Raw genomic sequence first — 19226 nt, 5'->3', positions numbered from 1 at the left:
TATTCACGGATTATTTCTTCATGAAAAGATAAATCCTACCTCTAAGCTCAAGCTGGAACTTGTAGAGGCTACTTTGTAGTAAATTAGTTTAAAATCCAGCTAAAAACAGGACCAAACCCAAAAGAACCGTGATTTCTTAGGCTGTTGCATATTTGCAGACTCCAAGCATGTTGAAAACTCAAAACAGTCATTTACTTGCATAAGCCTTAAGCCATCGGTACTGACCAACTCACTGACTGCGATACAAATTGCCATGAATGAAGATTACAGAATTATGCCCTCAGCCCTGCAAACATGTGTTGCCTATTTTTCTCGAGTGTCTCAGGTAGGCATTAGTACTACAGTTTGCAATCCACAACTGTGCTGGATTTAAATTTCTGTAGGTTATCAGTGCAATAGCTATTACTCAGCCTCGAATCAATAATTAGCTGAAGTATCACACCCTATACAGCCAACGAAGAACTGAGGAACAACAAAATTTTCATGCGATTCAGTTCTCACAGGAATCAGTGCTAAGCATCCAGTCAGATCACTGCTGCTCGGCACTCAGCGTTCAAGAACTCTGTCTCATGTTGCAGTCAGGTTCCGTCCTCCAACTCCCTCTTTGAACAGCTCTGTAAAACAACTCAATTTCTGACTGCCAGCTGAGTCGAAGAGGAGATTTAAACTTGCAATACCTAATCCATGCCGTTGCAAGCACGACACACATGGGCATGCTTCATAAACAAACACCTTCCCATTTTTCAAAATCTCTTTGGAGCATTTTTTTCCACCACTACTTCTCGCATCCGTTCTTTTTCGGTGCGTCAGAAATTGCTGAATTTCCTCATGTATTCTGACGAGACGCGTCTTTAACCTCAAGTGGACTGTCAAGCCAGATGCCAGATGCCCCCTTACTTCCTCAGTGCAAACTATCAGTAAACCTTAGCATAACTTCACTTTGAGCCTTAAACTAACAGCATGTGAAAAGATTAATACGAATAAATTCAAAACTAATCAGATCCCTTCTTTAAATGTTGACACAGTATTATTTATATCCCATAAATACCTTCTTGACTAAAATTCATCCCAGGAGATTGGCATCTTGCCAGTTCTATTCATATTTACTGTATTTATATAGTACAGTTGGCCAAGGATAATATTTAAGACAAAATATGCCGTAGGGTATATACAATATCTCTTATAGTTTTCCTTTTAAATCTCCTCATTGCTAAAAATATTTAGTCTGAACTTTATAAAATGTCCCACAAAGACCTATCAGCAATCTGTAGTGATATATTGCTGACTATGAGTATAATTAGAACATATTTGTAATACTTGGGCTGTAGTCAGTTACTGAACGTTAACAACTTGCGGTAAAAACTGAACCACTGATCTTTCCCATGCCTTCCTCTCAGCAGCTTTTGACCTTCAGTGCGCTCACATTGAACCCCTTCTCCCTCCTGCCTCTCCCAAACGCAGCAGAGACTGTAGAGTTAACAAAATTCACTCTGAGAAGTCTAGGACAAAGTGGCTGGGGCCGCCAAGGCTGCGCTTTCAATTTCTTCCTTTAAAATATGGTGGAGTGATTTCTTCCTTTCTGTCTTTTTTGGAAAGGTTCACTCCATCCAGTATAACTAGAGAGCAGTGGAAAAACAGTTAACCTACTTACTATGATGTTAGCGACAGCGCTTGCACAGTAGTACTAGATTTGCTGCTAAATGGCTTTCTGATCCCAAACTTCTGATGCTCTCTGTTGGTAGATACCTGCAATCTACTTTGCTCTTCCAAAACCTCTATCGATACTTTAGCACAAATCTGGCCTTTGTCAACATTTTAAAAATAGATCCTCTTTTGTCAACACTATCCAAGTCGCACACCACAGATATTTTAATTTTCTGGAAAGTATGTGGCTGCATTGTGGACTATCGGTTCTCTGTAGCTTGTTCACCCAAGGAAAAAGGATAGATGTGTGCTCGGGACTGATGTGTTTCTGCCTTCAGAGACTTTCTGTTACAGGGTCAACTCTGCATGTCAATTAATTAGCCTTTATAACCTTTGTTCCTAGGTGCTCGCTACTCTGTTCAGGGCATGACTGGCTAGGTCTCAAAACAGAGTGCTGACTTTCACCAAAAACACCAGCAAAATTCTACTGAATACTACAATGAAGAAGCGACACGATTTCTGTGTCCTCACTCAATGCTATTGCTACAAATTACATCTGAACCTCTTTGCTCATACCCACTTGGCTCCAGCACACATTTTTTTCAAAAAGTATTTCTTCCCCGAGGGTAAAAAGGGTGGAGTATATTTATTATGGCTATTAGGGATGGTGCCATAATTACAATAATAAAATGGCTCTGACTGCCAGGGTGTCCTGTACCTGATGCTGTCATTTAACAATAAAGAAGAAAGGAAGGCAGCTGCGGAGTGGGGGGTTCAGATTGGCTGGCATCCTAGGACTATCACATGCAAGACAGAGCAAGCCCCAAAGCTACAACTTGCTAAACTAAAAATAAATAAGAGAAAATGCAATTAGAAACTCTCGGATAAAGTTACCAAGATGGCTGTATTATCTATTTAAGCAAGAGGTATGTGCTTTTCAAAAACAGACAGCAAGGATATAGGGCATCAAGTGAGAGGGGGTGAGAAGAGTGAGCAAAACGAAAAGAGTAGGGACTAGATTTTGGATACGCTAACGGTGCAGTTATTTTTTACTTCTGGTATTTCACTTTCCTCGGTATGATGATGATCTAGATTCTTTTAAGGGAGTGCTATGCTTTTTCTTTTTTTCTATAAGCTCAAACTTGGCTACCAAAACAAAAAGGCACGCTGTTACGCTTATTAATCATCCTAAGTGGATTTGGTCAGCACAGACCATTTGTACCCTTTTATTGTACAAAATATGGTGTGGGTCATCAGAAGGTCGTTAAAAACAGCGAAAGGCAGACGGGCTGAGACAGGTTCCAGGAACCAAGGCTAACCAGAAGGGAAAACTCTTTCTGTACCTGAAACAAAAGCGCCCATGAACTGAAACGGGTGGCTAGTTAAAAGAGGAGGGAGGGAGGCAGTCTATGCCTCTGCCCTCTCCGAGTACCAGTCTGAATAGCGGTTTGCACGACGCTGTTCTGGAGGGGCGCAGAGAGAAGCGAAGCCGGTGACTTCTTTTTTTTTTTTTTTTTTTTTTTTTTTAAGTCCTCCTTCTCTTTTCAGTTATGGAGAGATGGAAACCTGCCCGATCCAGACACTCCAAGGGAAACAACAGCAGTGGAAAGATATTTTAGGAGACTGCACATGGGGCCGCAGGGGAGCTGGGGATCTGAGCCCGGCGGTGGGGAGGGAGCGGGATCCCGCAAGGGGGGAAGCTCAGGTACGTGGTGGTGGAAAGCGGAGGCACCTTTAGGGACCCCTGGATGACTTCCAAGGGGGACCTGACACCCCACAAGTCGGGGGCAGCTGAACTCCCCCCCCCAGCCTCCCCCTCTACACACATTCACCCCCACCAAAAGAAACCCTATGAGCAACCAACCTAAGAGACCCCGAAGACGAGAGCAAAATGAGCAAATAAGGAAGCTTATGATGCATGGGGCTGGTATTTCAAGGTGCCGGGCACCGCCAAGCCTCGGGGGCAAGATTACACGCTCATGCACAAAAACAGAGGACTTACTTTCGGGGTAAAAAGGCTGCATGTCTATTTTGTAAACTTCTTTGGCATAATACTCCTCGTCGCTCCTCTCCCTTTCGCAAGTGGCAGCTCTGTGGTTGGCTTTCTCTTGCAGCAGGTCCCTGGTGCTGTTGTAGATGGAGATGACCTCCGGGGGTACCTCCTCGGGCTCGGGGTACTCGTCCGGGGGGCTGGTGAGCTTCAGTTTGCTCAGGATCTGCCCCCGGATCGCCTCGATCCTCTTGCGCATAAACTGATCCATGTCGAGGGTGCTGCAGGTAGACAGGCTGAAAGCCACGGTGGCCAGATCCAGGGTGAGAAACACGCTCAGGAGATAGCAGTGCATTTTAAGTGTTTAAATACAGCGCCCCCAAAAAAGAGTGACTTTAACAACGCACAACAACAACAAAATTAAAAAATAAAAGGGGGGGATGTGTGCAAACAAAGGGAAGATCTGCAGACAAAATGCAGTCAAAAACCGGACTGCAAGGGCGACTTCCAATCGAAAAAAGCACGGGAGCCGTCAGTGAAAAAAAAAATATATCAACAATAATAAAAAAGCAGCAAGTTGCTACCACTAGCGAAAATTCGGGGGTGGAGAGAGCGGGACAGCCAAAACGGGGAGAAAAAAAAAAAAAAACCCAAAAATCTAAAGAGACAAACAAACTTGCAACTCAAGTGACTCGAAAAGAGACTGTTCCCAGCGAGCTGGCGGAGCAGGGTGGAAAACAAAAAAAACAAAAAAAACACACAAAAAAGTTTAAAAAAAAGGAGGGGAGGGGGGAAAGAAAAAGAAGTGATGGGTATTAAAGGGCGCTGCCGCAGCCGGCGGGGGAGAGGGTGCCGGCGCGGCGCTGAGCCCCGCCGCGCCCGGCGGCTCCCGGCGGGCAGCGGGCACCGCCCCGCGCCGCGCCGCGCTCAGCCCCCGCGGCGGCGGCGGCGGCGGCGGCGGCGGCTGCCGCGCTCGGCGCGGCGCGGCGCAGCGAGAGGCGCGCACGTGCGCGCGCGGGTGCGCGGAGCGCCGGCCCCCGCGGCCGGGCGCAGCGGCAGGCGGCGGCCCCGCTGCGGCGCGGGGCCCCCGGCGCGGCAGCAGCGAGCGGCGGCGGCGATGCCCCGGCCGGCCGCGTCCCGCAGGCTGCGGCGTGCGCCCCGCGCTGCATGCACCGACCCACCCCCGGCCGGGCCGCTGCTCGCTGCGGAGCTTTTCCCAGCTCCCTCCTCTTCCTCCTCCTGCCGCAAAAGCCAACCCCAAGCCACAGCCGACGGGGCAGTGCCGCTGCGGCAGCCTCGCGCGGATCGCCGGCTCGGGGCGGCCGCCCGGGCTCGCTCGCCGCTCTGCCCTCGGCCTCCCCCCGCTCTCCGCCCGCGGGGCCCCTCGCTGCCCTGCCGGCGGCTCTAGCGCTCCGCCCGGCGCCCCCCGCCCGGCGCCCCCGGCCCCGCTGCTCTCCCGGCGAGGAGGGGACCGGTGCCAGCAGATAACATCACGGCCGCGCAGGGAGAGGGAGATTTATAAGGTCTCCCCGCCCCACGTGCTCGCCTCTCCGCAAAGTGACGTGGTGGGGCTGCATGGAGCAGAGGGCTCCTCCGGCTTCGCCCGCGGCCCGGCTATTTATTCCCCTCTGTGCAACAGGCGAGGGACTTGCAGGAGCCTGGCTGCCCGCCCCGCTGCCTTTCAAGGTGCCTCACCCCCGGGGCGGGCGGGCGGGGGGGAGAAGGGAGGAGAGGGAGCGCGGAGCTGAAAAGAAAAAGCAATTCCTGCCAGCCCTTTTTTTTTTTTTTTTTTTTTAAAGGAAGGCTTTAATGTTTCTTGCACCTATTATTAAAGTAATTGGGCCAAATACCACCCTTGCTTTAGAGGAAGAATTAACTGCTGTGCTTATGTGCCTCTCAAAAGCCACTTGGATGTGTTTCTGTTAAAATTTGCAGGGGCAAAGGAGGAGGATTATCCTGCATAACTCTGCCCCTTGCATTGTCAGCAGGAGTCGTTCAGGCTTTGCTCTGCCCCGTGCCTCGCTCTTAGATTTCACTTCCAAGTGTGTTTTGGGCAATTTTCATAACTCCCCTCTGACAGGCTACTTGGTAATCAGTGCTCTTCATGGAGCAGGAAGAGAATGAGAGATGATGATTTGCTCCTTCTCTGAGCTCTCCTCTCCTGCCAGAAGTGTGCAAACACATCCTCATCTGCACTTGACAGAAATTCTCAAGCCCCAAGTTCTTGGGCCGAGCCTGTAGTTCAATTTTTCCGCTACCTCTTTTGGCCACAAGAAACGTCACAGGCTCAAACAGTTGCCTTATCCAGTGCACATATATTGGTAATGTCTCATACTTTGACCTCAATAGGACAGCCTCCCACCTCTTCCCTAGAGAAATTATTCTACAGTCTACTAGACATCCCTCAACTGTATGCCATAAAGCTTTTCTTTCACAGGCCATTTATCACCCCTGCACATCAACATTAGCTGCATAAAATGATCAAGCAGCCTTTTTCCTTACCCTCACTAATTTTATCCCTAAATTCCCCTTCAGAATTAAGTTGTCACAATTTTTAGTTGATAGGTCAAGACACAGAAAGAGTTTCGAAGCACATGCTCCTTGTAGCGGCATGGCTATTTCTGAAGAACCTCTTCTTTATCTAAAAATATGTGCTCATGGGACACGGAAAAAATGGTGTTCTAAGGGACACAGACATTCAGGACCACAGCTGGGCCACTCCCCATGGCATTATCGGTAAACACATGTAAAGGAAGTGAGATAGGATGACTCAGATCTGTCTGAAAGCACAGCTAATGTCATGTAAGACAAACACCACTGAAGTCCAAAGAGTTTCTCTGGGTTACTGCTGCTCAGGAACCATCTTCCTTCCGTGCAATGCTAGAAAGTTTTCTGAGCCTTCAGAATGATAGCCTCAAAATTCAAAGCAAGATTTTCCTTCTCAGTGCATCTTCAAGGAAAACAGCTTCCTCAGAGCAGTTACAACTTTCAGCTGGGGAATATAAAGGCACATAGCCTGGACTGAACCACTTCTAGGCATGGGCAGGGCTCCACTGCAGGGGAATCCTTAGTGTTGCTGGGCACATAAGCAAAGAACAGACTTTGAGAGATGAAGGAACAAAGAAAATACAGGTATGTACAAAATTTGAAAGGAAATTTAATCCTCATTCTTTAAGAATACGTGGATATGTATGGCGCTGCAGGCACAACTGAGATTATATCCTCCCAAATGCAAGAGTTAATGGTGCTTTGCATTTAAATCTAGGAGCTCCTACCAGACCAGGTTAAATGGCTGTGCCACAACATCACATTTTACTGCCGTGTGTGTCAATGTCCTGCTCCTGCTGACCTCAGAAACACAGCTGCAGTGACAGGAATGGCAATATTTCCAAAAAGTCACTCAAATAAATAAGAAAACTCAATGTGTACAAGTGAAACCAGCTGAGTCTGCAACACACCTGTACAAAACCGAGGGGATAGTTCCTCAGGCTGTTGTATCTCACAGCTCCACTGACTTTGCTAACCAGCTGAGGAACCAGCTCTGTAACATAAGGTACCTCAACTGCACGGGGTTATTAAATTATTTCCTCCAAAAACTAGAGCCGAAGCCATGAAGAAATACCTTATACTCAATCTGTGGTCCTGTAAGACTTGGCTGTTGTTAATGCACTGCCCATCACTTGCCTTAGGAGCTTCAGAGCAGCAATGGGGACAGAACAGTAAACCCTCCTTCTGCAAGGGCCCTAGCACAGGGACGACAGGCAACTTCTCCATCATCTCTCAGGAGAGCTGTGCAGATTTCGCGCTGCCAGATAGCAAGTGTTTTGATTCTTTCAAAGTGTATTTTTATTCCAGTTTGGAAGGGGGGGGGGGAACCCCTCAAACTTCACAGTACCTTTCACAAAAAGGAATCATAGAGCCTTGTCAATGTCCAAATTAAGGCAACCCCTAATACAAACTACTGAAGTCTTGACGTCTTCCGTGCTGGGGCACGTGGCAGGCTGGGCTGCCCACACGGCAGGGGATGCTGGAAGTCAAAACTCCACAGGAACCCACCAGGTAAGCTGCCAGAGATCCAGCTGGGCTGACAGGAAACCAGTTAGACTAGATTTTGAAAGTTTCTGAGACTCTTTCTGATTTGGCAACGTTTTCTCAGAATTTTTCTGACTGCTTAAAAAGTGTTGGTTTTGTTCTCACTTAAGATGGCAAGTTTGCTTCCAGCCTGACTCCCCGATTTTGACAAAGAGCTTCAGGCTTACCAGGCTTCAGAGCTCAGCTTTGCCTCGCCACTGTAACAAAACTCGATTTCCTAAAACTTTCTGGTATTGCCATGGTGATGTCTTTGCCATGCAGAACTTCTCAGGAGCAGCAGAGACAGGCTTAGGCTTTTCTGTTACGAAAACCCAGACCCCAGCCACTTGAGCTAAATCCCCAACAGCTGCAGAAGGCCTATCACACATGCTTGTGCTGTTCTGATTCGCCCCAGGAAAGGACACCTACATACTAGCCAAATCATTAAAATACACATCAGCATTCATAAACACCAACTTTCCATTTTGCAAATGGAAAATATCTGGAACATATACATCACGATATACATCATGATATGCCTGATCTTATTTCCAAAAAACTCTCCCCGCACGTATTTTGTTTTAGCCATAAAAACACTGCAGACTACACTCTAAGTGGGTGACATTTTTACCTTGCTAAAGTGAGGAAGACACTGAAGAGGTAATCAAAAGTGATCAAAAATTACACAGCCAAATTAGGTGCATTGTTCAAACCTGGGTCAATGCCCTTCTGCGCAGGTAATTTAATTTCTACGTGATACCTTTAACTTTCAGGATTCAGATATCTAACTGTCAAAATCATCATAATTATGGCTTCATATTGTATCCTGAAAGCGGTTTTATTTTTATTTTGAAATAGTTTGTATTCAATTTACCTGTTAGCTTCGAAAGCTGTTGGGACTGTCAGGCACTAAGGTTCAACTCAGCTTACTTTTATCTGTTCTCTGCCTTTATGAAAGGGACTCATCCTGCACGGCCATCCGTGAAAGTTTTGTGACCAAAAAAGGCAGGAATTGGTCTTTAGCATATGCACAGAGAAAGAACAGAACTTACCTGTTCTTGAGCTTTTAATTCAATACAATACTGTCTTTTTATATATTGGTTTTAATAAACAGTAACTGTTTATTACAAAAACAGGGACACCTGGAAAGCTACTTCACTAAACTTAAAGGTTTCATGTTTCCTATTAACTTAAAAATTATGTGGTCAGGATTTTACAATTTGTGGTTTCTTTTTAGATTGTTTTGGTTATACGCAAATGTGCTGTGTGAAATACAAAGGCAATAATCTTTCTAAAACTGCTGACGACCGGGTCATTAAGTAAGGTGGCTGGCCACATTTCATAAACTAAAGAACATTGTTGGAAGAGGAATAACTTTTAAAAGTTAGGAGGTGACTTTCGTAAACTTGCACATTGATGACGAGTGTAGGATGACTGCACAATTAATTCTTTGTGGCACGCACAGAAGTCTGCGGCAGTTACTGTGGTCGTGTAGAATCTCAGTTATTCTGATGTAGGGTGCTAGTCAAAAACGTTTGAATTCTCCTTTTTATAAAAGTACATATATGCAGGTTCAGTCTCATAAAGGTGAGGCAAAGAGGAGATGACAAATAATGGAAAATTGTAATATATACAATAATAAACTCATAGAATTTGCTGTTTATTATCTTTAGTCAAGTAGAAGTCCATACTTCTGTGCTGTACATTAGTGTGCACATTAGTGTGCCAATATGAATTTGAGAGCAAATCCTGCTGACCTTACTAACGCAAGCAGTCCCACTGCCACTAGGATTGCATTTCAAGCAACCACAACCCACTCCTGCAACACATATGTTCCAGGAGATAATGGCTACTTTTTATTGCGTGCTGTTTAATATGCAAGACTGCTATTCATATATATACACACACATTCATATGTAACTACTTGCCAACTTCACAAATCAAAGGCATGTTTCTGCTTCTTTTTGTACCACTTTTCATAGACCTCATTCATGCAAATAGATTCAGTAACTTCAGCAGAAACAGCCACAAGAGAACAGCCAATAGGATGAGACTCAAAAACGCCATGCAGAAATCACTTCCGTTATCCTGGGGAACGCTACCACCTCCACCATGATGTGAGAACCCAGTATGACAGCAAGCAATAGTATCACACAGCAGCGTACAGTATATGTCTTTAAAAGTCTACCTTAATAAAGGAAGGCTAAGAGGACATCCAGAATGGGATTACCACAAAAAAAAAACAAACAAAAAAACCCCAAAAAAACCCCAAAAACCCACACACGCTTTAAACAGAATCCTGGTGCTGAGACACCTCAAGGCAGAAAGACAAAAACTTGGCAGAACAGGGAATGTTCAGGAGGTGCCGAGATACGACTATCCCTTGGGAAAACTCCTCCCCAAAGTCCCAAAAAGATAAGAGAAACTCTGAGAACAGAAAGGAGCGTGACCATTACTGTGTATTTCAGTTCTGGTGCTATTATCCACATATTGAATGACTTGAGCTTAACAATCCAGAAAATAGCTTCCCTGCAGTAAACTCATCCACTCTCCCCAAAGAATAATGCAGGGTATTAAGAGTTCTAAGGAATCAACAAAGAGATCAGTGCTCTAAACTTCTTATCCTAAAAATAGACATTTGTTTTCTATAAAGCGTGCGCACATCAGTGCTGCATCAAACGGAGTTTTTTTTGCCTCCAAAGCCAATTCTCATCTTTAAATCAGTCATGACGGAACTCTTGACAACAATTTTGTGAATGCCAGAGAAGTTCCTCCCGTGGTTACACCTCCCAGTTTGATCCTCTCATGTGTTCTTCCAAATCTGCATGTCATCCGTCTGCAGGGGCCATGCTAGTCTTCTCTGTATCTTTCCAGTGTTAGTATGCATACCACCTCCAAAAACACCCCCCAAAAAACCTGCGTTCCTTAATCCTAGCACCTGTGGTTTTAATCACCACAGGAAATCCTATTTCCACTGAAGTCAATAAGACTTTTGCTGTAAATATCAGCAGAGGAAAATGATCAGTTTCGCTAACTAAAAATATAAATGTCAAAAATGGAGTAAGTGCAGTGGTGTATGTACCTTAGGGACTTGACCTCTACTTATAGCAAGAATGACAAAGTAAAGAGAGCAGAGTAAAAGTCAACCCTTTAATCTCAATATTTGAACTCCTGACCTGCATCTTTCTCTCAGTACACGGCTGTTAGATGCTATTTTTGAACTGCTCAGTGATGACTTGGGTTATGCCTCACTAAGTATCACACAAATGATACCTAAAATATTGTATGTCTAACAGAACATCTACAGGCACTGGATCAGCAAATGAAAATTATACAACTCCAATTAGAATATGCCCCTAGATGACACTTCTGCTGGTGCCTTTAAGATTATGTATCAAGCAAAATTAAGTGGCAGCGATTTCAAAAATGGGCCAGCAGTAATACAGTATTTTAAGCTATATTCTGCCCTGCAAAACAAATGAACAAACAAGAAACAGAGTCCTGGAACTGGAGTCCTGGCTTCTTCACAGCCTGCTGGTGCAGCCTCCACTGAAGAAAAAAACCAACAACAAACACTTTAATAGGCTAAAGTTACTTCAGAAATGATGTTCTTAATGTTTTTGAAGCAACACATGTCTGAGATAATCCTGGGAGTTTACAAAATGCAATGTATTGTTTTATATTACTTCAGGGGGGGAAAAAAAAACCCTGCATGCAGTATTAAAGTTTTGAACTACATTCACAAAACCAGTTCTGGAAAAAGGCTTTGTATTTCCTCTCCCTTCTCCTCCCAGCCTTGCACATTTTTAAACCTCCTTTCTATGTCTGGCTACTGAAATCAATGGAGGTGATATTCTTGAATGACTGATGGCATGATATCCTGCCAGTGAGATAGTTTAACTGTAGTGACTAAATCTATAACGAGAACAGAAACATGCATTTCAGTTCAGCTGGGATTCATTTCCACACAGCAGAACTTTACATAAAGCCCACATATTTTATATTATTCTGAAAGTTGTTATGTACAAAGGCTAATTTGTATCCGAGCATAAAATACTGACTTTTTTCCTTCCTGACACTGGAAGAATGGGCATGCTTAGTTTTTCAGAGCAGAGTCAAAACACTGCTCAGTGCAACAGAATATAAGACGATTTGCAAGAAATGCTGCACTTAGAATTGCATGCTTTTCATTTCTGTGATAATACAGAGGTTTTACATTCATATATCCTCATATACATTGCCAGCAGAGTGCAGATTACCACAAAGTACATTTAAGCCTACTGCCACTACTCTTACTCTTCTTACATACATTTTCAGGCCCATCAGCTAGTTTGCCTCAGGTTGAAATGACTTATTTGTTTATACAGCAACTGGGAAGTGATTTTAGAGCCTAATCTAGAACAGGCCACATAAAAGGAGCAGCTGAGGTGTTCAATATCTTTATCTTCTCAGTCAATGGTCTTTTACCTGAGATTGCCATTAAAGACATCAGCTCTCCTGTTTAATACAACGCAGCCTTACAAACTAGTCTGAGATCAAACATCACTGTCGGTTTCTATTTGACTCAAGCTTGTGATCTGGAAATGGTATAACCTGAGCCTCTCAGTCCTCCCTGACTAATAGTTTTCTGCAAGTATCTTCTATCCGCACTAGCGCGACCCTTTACTTAGCAAGGCTGTAGGGCCTGCATCACCATTTCATACAGCAACCCTTCAGCCTTCCGTTATCAGGACCTAGTAACGGTCCCTGAAGAGAGTTCTCTCTTCAAGCATGTTTTGAAGACTTGCAAAGGCTAAAGAAGATGCACTGATGTCAGAGCAGTGGAGCATTCACATACAGCAATCTCCTCATATTCATTCAGATATTCAGCTTATTCATATAAGCCAATCCCTGACCTAAGGCTACAGAGACAATTCTACCGCATTTCAAATTAAGCCAGGCCTAGGGCAGATTAAAGCTGCACATGCCACTCGTGGACAGGGACAAACTCCTACTTGTCCCACTTTCTGAACTACTGCATACCCCTGTATCCTCTTTGATGGTACCTTTATACAACAGGCCATACTCTGCAAAGGAAGGATTAAGGAGCAGAAACTATGTTATGAAAGCAAGGTTACTTTCACTGTTGTAATTTTTCATCGTGAAAGTTCTATTTCCCATTCAGCATCATGTACCACGTCCTCCTTTTATTTTGCTTTGCAGAATATTATATCCCAGTAGGCAAAGAATGTGATCTGCAACTTTCTTTCAAGTTTGAGGCCTTGTTGACCCAGCACGTTATGAGATTCATGTAACTACTCAGCTTTCTCAGCAGAAGGGCTTCTAAAAGCAGATGTTCTGTGCTTTTCTTATTCATGCCAGCAGAGGCACCTGTTCAGGTCTGGGCTGCATCTGGGAAACACAGAAACAGCTCTACCTACACATCTGCCAGGCCTAAACCAGGGATTTAAACTGGTGCCCCTTCCTTTCATATAGCTCATGAGGAAGAGTTTGCACAACACCCATTTTAAGAAGAGAACTATAGCTCTTTAACAGAACACATAATCACCCCATGTGGATGGTCTGAGTTAGGACTGTGCTCGGTGAAACGTTCTTCAGAATGGAAAGAACCTGAGATTATCTCCCCTATCCTCCAAGACAGGCTGCAGTTTAGGACAAAGGTCTTTAAAAGCATAAAGGAAGATCAAAAAGATTGCAGTGTATTTCACAAATTTCAGAGGCCTATATTTTCTAGAAAAATAAAATCAGAGAGCGGTACTATGAAAATAAGATTTAAGAACAACAGACACCAAGAATGGGAGAATTCTCTTTGTTAAACGTAAGAGAGCACCATCTGTCCCTTGGACGTTAGCTTCCAAGTTTCTCCCTCACGTATGTAAGCTGACAGCTTAAATGACTACTCTCACAAATGTTTAAGTATCATTTGAACATTCACCTCATTAACAAAGCAGTCGGAGCTTAAAAAGGCATTCCCGTTGGCCGACAACGCAGATGTCAGACCCAGTAACATCTAGCACAAAGGACCCGAGTCCACAGACCTCTCATTCAAATATCTTTTACAAACCAGTCAAATGCCCTCCCACCAGTATTAGGAAGAAATATTAAGAGAGTAAACTCAGTTTTTTCCATTTTAAATTTTGAACTAAGTTTAGAGCACTAAGTTCTCACTTGCTATGGAGAAGCATAATGCTTAACAAGCGTAATAAGAAATTCAGTGACTTGTGCAAGGCAGCACAGAAACATACCCAGAGCAGGCAGAAATATTACCTAAATGCCTTATTTGCTCTGTAAGGCCATATTCATGAGTGACTTTCACGGACACTCCTCATTGTGTTTCGTTCATCATGCGAATTCATCCTGAATTACCACTGGTTCAAATTGGCTGCATGCCTTTGACCTTTGCAGGCCCAGTCTACAAGGTCACCAGCAAGATGTATGCATGTTGACAGCACAGTGCATGAGGAGGCAAAGAGTCATATACTACTTGCATGCAGATTTTCTTGGTGGTTTGGCAGGTCTTTTTAATTAATATCCTCTAGCAACGGTGCTATCCCTCTGACTATTTACTATTATCTTAAAATAGCAGCAAGCAGAGAAAGCATACAAATCACCCTCAGTACAGCAAACCAAAAATTTAGTTCCACAGCGCCAAAGGAAAGCAATCTGCCGTATGTATCAAGTCAGATGGTCCAGCATTGTTTCAACAGTCACTGAAGTTTATGAGAACCAAAGCAAAGGCCTGTCTCTGGTGTGCATAATACTGACATTATAGAAAAAGACACAGGTAATTCATTTCCCCTCTTTCTTGGGCTATGTTCTTTACATAAAGTATATTCCACTTCTACTTTATTTCTCCATATTGACACCAAAACTTATTATAAATGCTCCAACAGTTACACAACAGAAAAAAAATAATTAACACAGCGGATGGACAGAACAGCAGTGGTACTGGAAATCTTGACCCAAAGGTTCTAAAAAAATCTTTATCGTCTTTTCCTGTTACTATCTAGTGATACCCCCTTGAGAATGTTATGAATTTTTCTTTTAGTAAAGAAGTATTTCTCTCATAAGCACATAACTAACAAAAGATTTCATCAGGTCAAACATTGTCAAATATTTCACTCTGCTAAAGAATACCAGTATACAAAGATACACTAAGTTACTAACACCTTTAGCTACGTGACATCCTTTATTTCTGAACCTTAAGCTCTTCTGCAACACTCATATGTATTATAAGCGAGAAACAGATCTGCACAAGCAAGAAAATGCTGGCAACATGATTTTGGTCACCCTTTATCTCTAAGGAATTGCTGTGAGGTGGTGACTATGTCATGGGCAGAGATGTAAAAGTCCCAATTATATAAAGCAGTAAGCTCAAGTACTCGGCCCTCTAGTAGCAGGTTTTAATTCACGTGCCCAACCTTAGGCGTCCATCTTAAAATAGGTGCACGCCGCTTTTTGTACCCTGGACTTATGACACTCTAAACGCAAAGCTGCTTAAAAAGCATACTCCTAGGAAACCTTCCCAGTGGCAGAGCTGGGAATGAAGCCCAGAACTGCTTGTATCTGTATTTCTATCCCCCACTTCACACACTTCTCATATATCATTGCCCACAAAGTTTGCAACTTATGGATCACTTCAGAAACAAAATAAAATCCTCATTAAATAACTTGTATGCAACCTGAAAGTCAGTGCAGTAATATTCAGGATAATAATCAAAAGCAAACATTCATACAACCAAGAAAGCCTTTCACTGCCATTTCGCTTGGATAAAGCGATGCTTATACTTGTGTTTCTACTCTGAACAAGAATGGGAATGTCCTCCTTAACTGGGATAAAAAAAATGAAGTTAAAAGCAGCAAAGTCATTCAATAGCCAAAGGCCCCGAGTCATAACCTCTAAGATCACATCTATAATGCGGTTTATAAAGAGTTCACAAATGGGTAGTGGAGACCTTGGTAAGTATGTCTATACTCAAACAGGTCAATAGGTTTTAAAATTGTTGCCAGGCAAGCCTTTGCTAACTTCTACTTGGGTTCATACGTGCCCTTCAGATGAACATTAAAGATTAGTACATACCAATAGGTCATATATTTAACCATTTCTGAAATGTATGTTAGGCTTCTGATAATAAAGTGTAAGCAGTATATCTTTTTATAGTGAACTATTTCTATTAATGATTTAACTATTTTTGAGAACAAAATGTCTGTAAGAAGTACTGGTGGCACTATCCCTCAGTACAACTCTGATCCTGGTTAGCAGTTTACAATTAACAGTGCATATTTTGAAAAGAGAATTAAGAAACATTGAGAAAGTGTTGCAGAATAACGCTTGAGAAGTCCACTTACTGGCATGAGAGAACAGGCTATTGAAGTGATGAAAACACTGAAGAAATAGTGCTTTTATGAGTATTCCTAAAAATCACCTCCCAAAAAGCCTGTGGAATCACTTGTGTTCATGAGGTCTTATCCACAGGCTTCGAGAAAGTGTCCTAATTCTTTTTAAGATTTGATATCCAACACATTAAACGCACTGATTTAAACATAGGGAAATCATTCCAAAGAATGAAGCAGTACACAAACACAAGCATCATCTTTGGTGTTGGAGCTATTCACTTCAGCTTCAGTTTTACTTAAACATGTTCCTGAAGAGAGAAAAGCAATTAAAAAGATGCATTTGAAAACAAATACTTTGTCTAAGAAATATCACCCTTCCCTACATCTACAAAAAGTGATGAAAGAAAGGCCTGTATCTGCTAGATAACCTACATAGGTGAAGTCTTGTGAGATTCACATCCTGAAAGAGTTTAAAGCCACTGCTTCAGGTAACAGTAAATGAAAGTGACGCTCTTCCACCTTCCTTTGCAAAGAACTTCAGTCTCGAGTGTTTAAGTTGAACATCTTAGTTAGCACTAGGATCCTATATATTTAATGAAATCCTAAGACTCTTTAATATTTCAAGCCTTCCCCTGGCCCTCTTACTCCTTACCTCAGCAAGTCTTGAAGAAATCGTTGAGCAATTTGCAGAGGCTGGAAGTGAGCAACATTGATGACTGCTCTGTGTGGATAACTATGCCAGGACTCATTTCATAAGAATGAGGAGTTTGTCATTTTAAGTTGTGTGAAGTGTTGTGTGCCAGATGACTTCTGCCTTCCTCCCTGAAGACAGCTACTGAGCCAGCTCTAAACAGATGCAGTTTTACAGACCACCTTCTTCTGGAAGCATCAGAGAGTCAAAACATTTCTATGGCCTCCAAAACAATTTTTTCTCTCCTAAAAATGTGAAAGAGAGGGCAAGAGAGAAACAAAGAAGGAAAAAAAAAAGCCCCGTCGCCATTAGGAAGCAGCAGAGGCCCCAGAGAGCAGCTTCCAGACCTTTTGTTCTGCTCATCTGTCTGAACCTGGAGAGAACCTGCCTCATAGCTTCAGGACAAGCGGGAGCTCTTCCCTCCTTGCTCTAGCAGGGAAGACTGTACGGTGCAATAGTGTCAGACCCAAGACGGATATTCCACTACTGCTCCCAAAACGTTTCCCTAACAGCAGGCCAACGAAGGAAAAATGGTTCTTTTTTCCCATAGGCCAACTCAAGCTTTCCTTACTGAAAAAGTTAGCACAATTAACGTGAAGAGAAACTAGACTAGAGGATGAGAGACATGGGAAGAACGGACCCTACACCTTCTCTTAAAAAAATAATAAAAAAAAATTGTTACTTGCATGCAATCCATAGAATATTAAACCCTACATACTCTAGAGTTGGCTTGAGGCCTAACAAAACCGGAACCACCCCCTCCTTATTGGCTTTATATAGATAGGTACAGAAATATACAAAGTTAAGATGATTCATGCTCTCTGGAATGAAAGGCAGCAGCACGGCTCTCCTTAAGCAAGGATATTCATGGGAGAAGGCAAGGTGGACTGAGAACTCTGGGAAGTGAGTAGCAGCAGCAAAAGGTTGTTTTTTTAACTATAGTAAAAGAATAACATTACTGAAACAGTAGGTAGGTAGGTAGGTCAGCTGATTCTGCAACGAAGAGAGGAGACTGGAAGATTTCAGGGCCAAAGAAGGTTTAGCTCATCTTTTGACTAGCAGGTCAATTAAAACAAAACTTGCAAAATAAATTGGTGCCAAGTGCCTAAAATGAAAATATACTGCTCCCATCTGTCCCAAGAATTCTGAGCTTATTTCTCTTTCCTTGAAAGAAATCTTTTATGATTGGAGGAAGTTACCAATTTAAGTTATCCTAACAGCTTCTCTGCATATGACACAACTAAAGGGCAAGGCAAGGTAAGGTGCAGTATCAAATGTATAAAGCTATCAAGTTATACATGTTTATATCTGCATATTATGCTTCTTAAAAGGCAAGAAATGCTCTCAACCTATAGGCAAAATACTGAATTGTACTACTGTACAATTTAAATGCAATAGGAGCTCAAGATATTTTTATCAGTATTAATATATTCCATGTTTTTCTTAAAAGCACAAGTGGCATTTCAGTGTAGTAAGGAAAACATTACTGCAAAAATGCACAAAGAAAATTCATAAACCCAGAAGAACTACAAAAATTTCAAAATATTTTCAGAGTCATCTCAGGATGCTCTAGTTCCTAAGAACAAAATAGATTTTTTTCCAAGGGTTTGATCTCAGACAGAGACTAGTAGTATCAGTCAGGATATAAATAGTATTTAGTCTTTATAAGAACAGAAGAAACTAAAGTTACCATCATCAGTATTTTTCACTCTGTAAAACTGTAGATTTAAGGCTTCTCATGCAACTTTTCACAAAAGTAACTAAACTCTGCAGAGTAAAAGCAATGCTAAATTAGACTATTATTTTATAGACTCAGAATTCATTGTAGCATATTTTTGTATTGCACTAATGAGATGCCAGTTCTACTAGTTGAACAGCTATACAGATGTCTAACCTTCAGAAGCTGGGATAACCACATGTCAAACTTTTGTGGTTTTGCCACTTGATATTCTGGGTGCATGCCTTCATTTGTGATAATAAATATCAGGCCACAAACTAATGTCTGCTCAGATATCTAATATGTTTAACACTCAAAACAGCTTGAAAATATAAACATTTCTGCTGTTAGCTTTGAGTTCTCCTCAAAGAATTATGCTACAATATATACCAGATGAATAGGCTAGTGATAACACAACTATTGCCAGTTGTTAGGATGGGTTTCTCTCTACCATTTCGTAGTTTTTTATTCTGAAATACACACAAATTTCATTCTGCCCCCTTCCATAAATGCCTTAGTCTGAACATCTAAATCCACTGTCCTACTACACATTTCAGTGCTGAAGGGTGAAAATTTAAGAGCAAGTCACTCCTAATAGCAACCTATATATAACCACGTACAGAGACGTTTGTGCATGATGAAACTGTAGAATCAGACAGAATAGTATTGTGTGTGGTAAGTATCAATTAACAGGCCCTAAAGCATTATCTTTATATAGCACATGGGGAAGTGAGACAGAAAAGTTAAACTACACAATATCAGACAACCAACCTGAA

General features: G+C 42.6%; 1 protein-coding gene and 1 non-coding gene across 2 annotated transcripts in view; both read right to left on the bottom strand.

Annotated features, from left to right (window-relative positions):
* Positions 1-4542, bottom strand: part of TGFB2 (transforming growth factor beta 2) — a 66950-nt gene extending 62408 nt beyond the window's left edge. Inside the window, exon 1 of the mRNA XM_009669008.2 lies at positions 3647-4542. Within this exon, the coding sequence (XP_009667303.1) occupies positions 3647-3989 (343 nt within the window). The 5' untranslated portion in view covers positions 3990-4542. The remainder of the gene's footprint in view (positions 1-3646) is intronic.
* A 5960-nt stretch (positions 4543-10502) lies between these two features.
* Positions 10503-10609, bottom strand: LOC138066960 (U6 spliceosomal RNA). The gene has a single exon (XR_011140669.1). It is a non-coding gene; the product is annotated as a U6 spliceosomal RNA (small nuclear RNA).
* Between the last annotated feature and the right edge of the window lie 8617 nt (positions 10610-19226).

The sequence above is a fragment of the Struthio camelus genome, chromosome 3 (genome assembly GCF_040807025.1).
Source record: "Struthio camelus isolate bStrCam1 chromosome 3, bStrCam1.hap1, whole genome shotgun sequence".
Taxonomy (NCBI): domain Eukaryota; kingdom Metazoa; phylum Chordata; class Aves; order Struthioniformes; family Struthionidae; genus Struthio; species Struthio camelus.
Note: the sequence above shows the minus strand (reverse complement) of the source record. Positions and strands in the feature narration are given on the sequence as shown.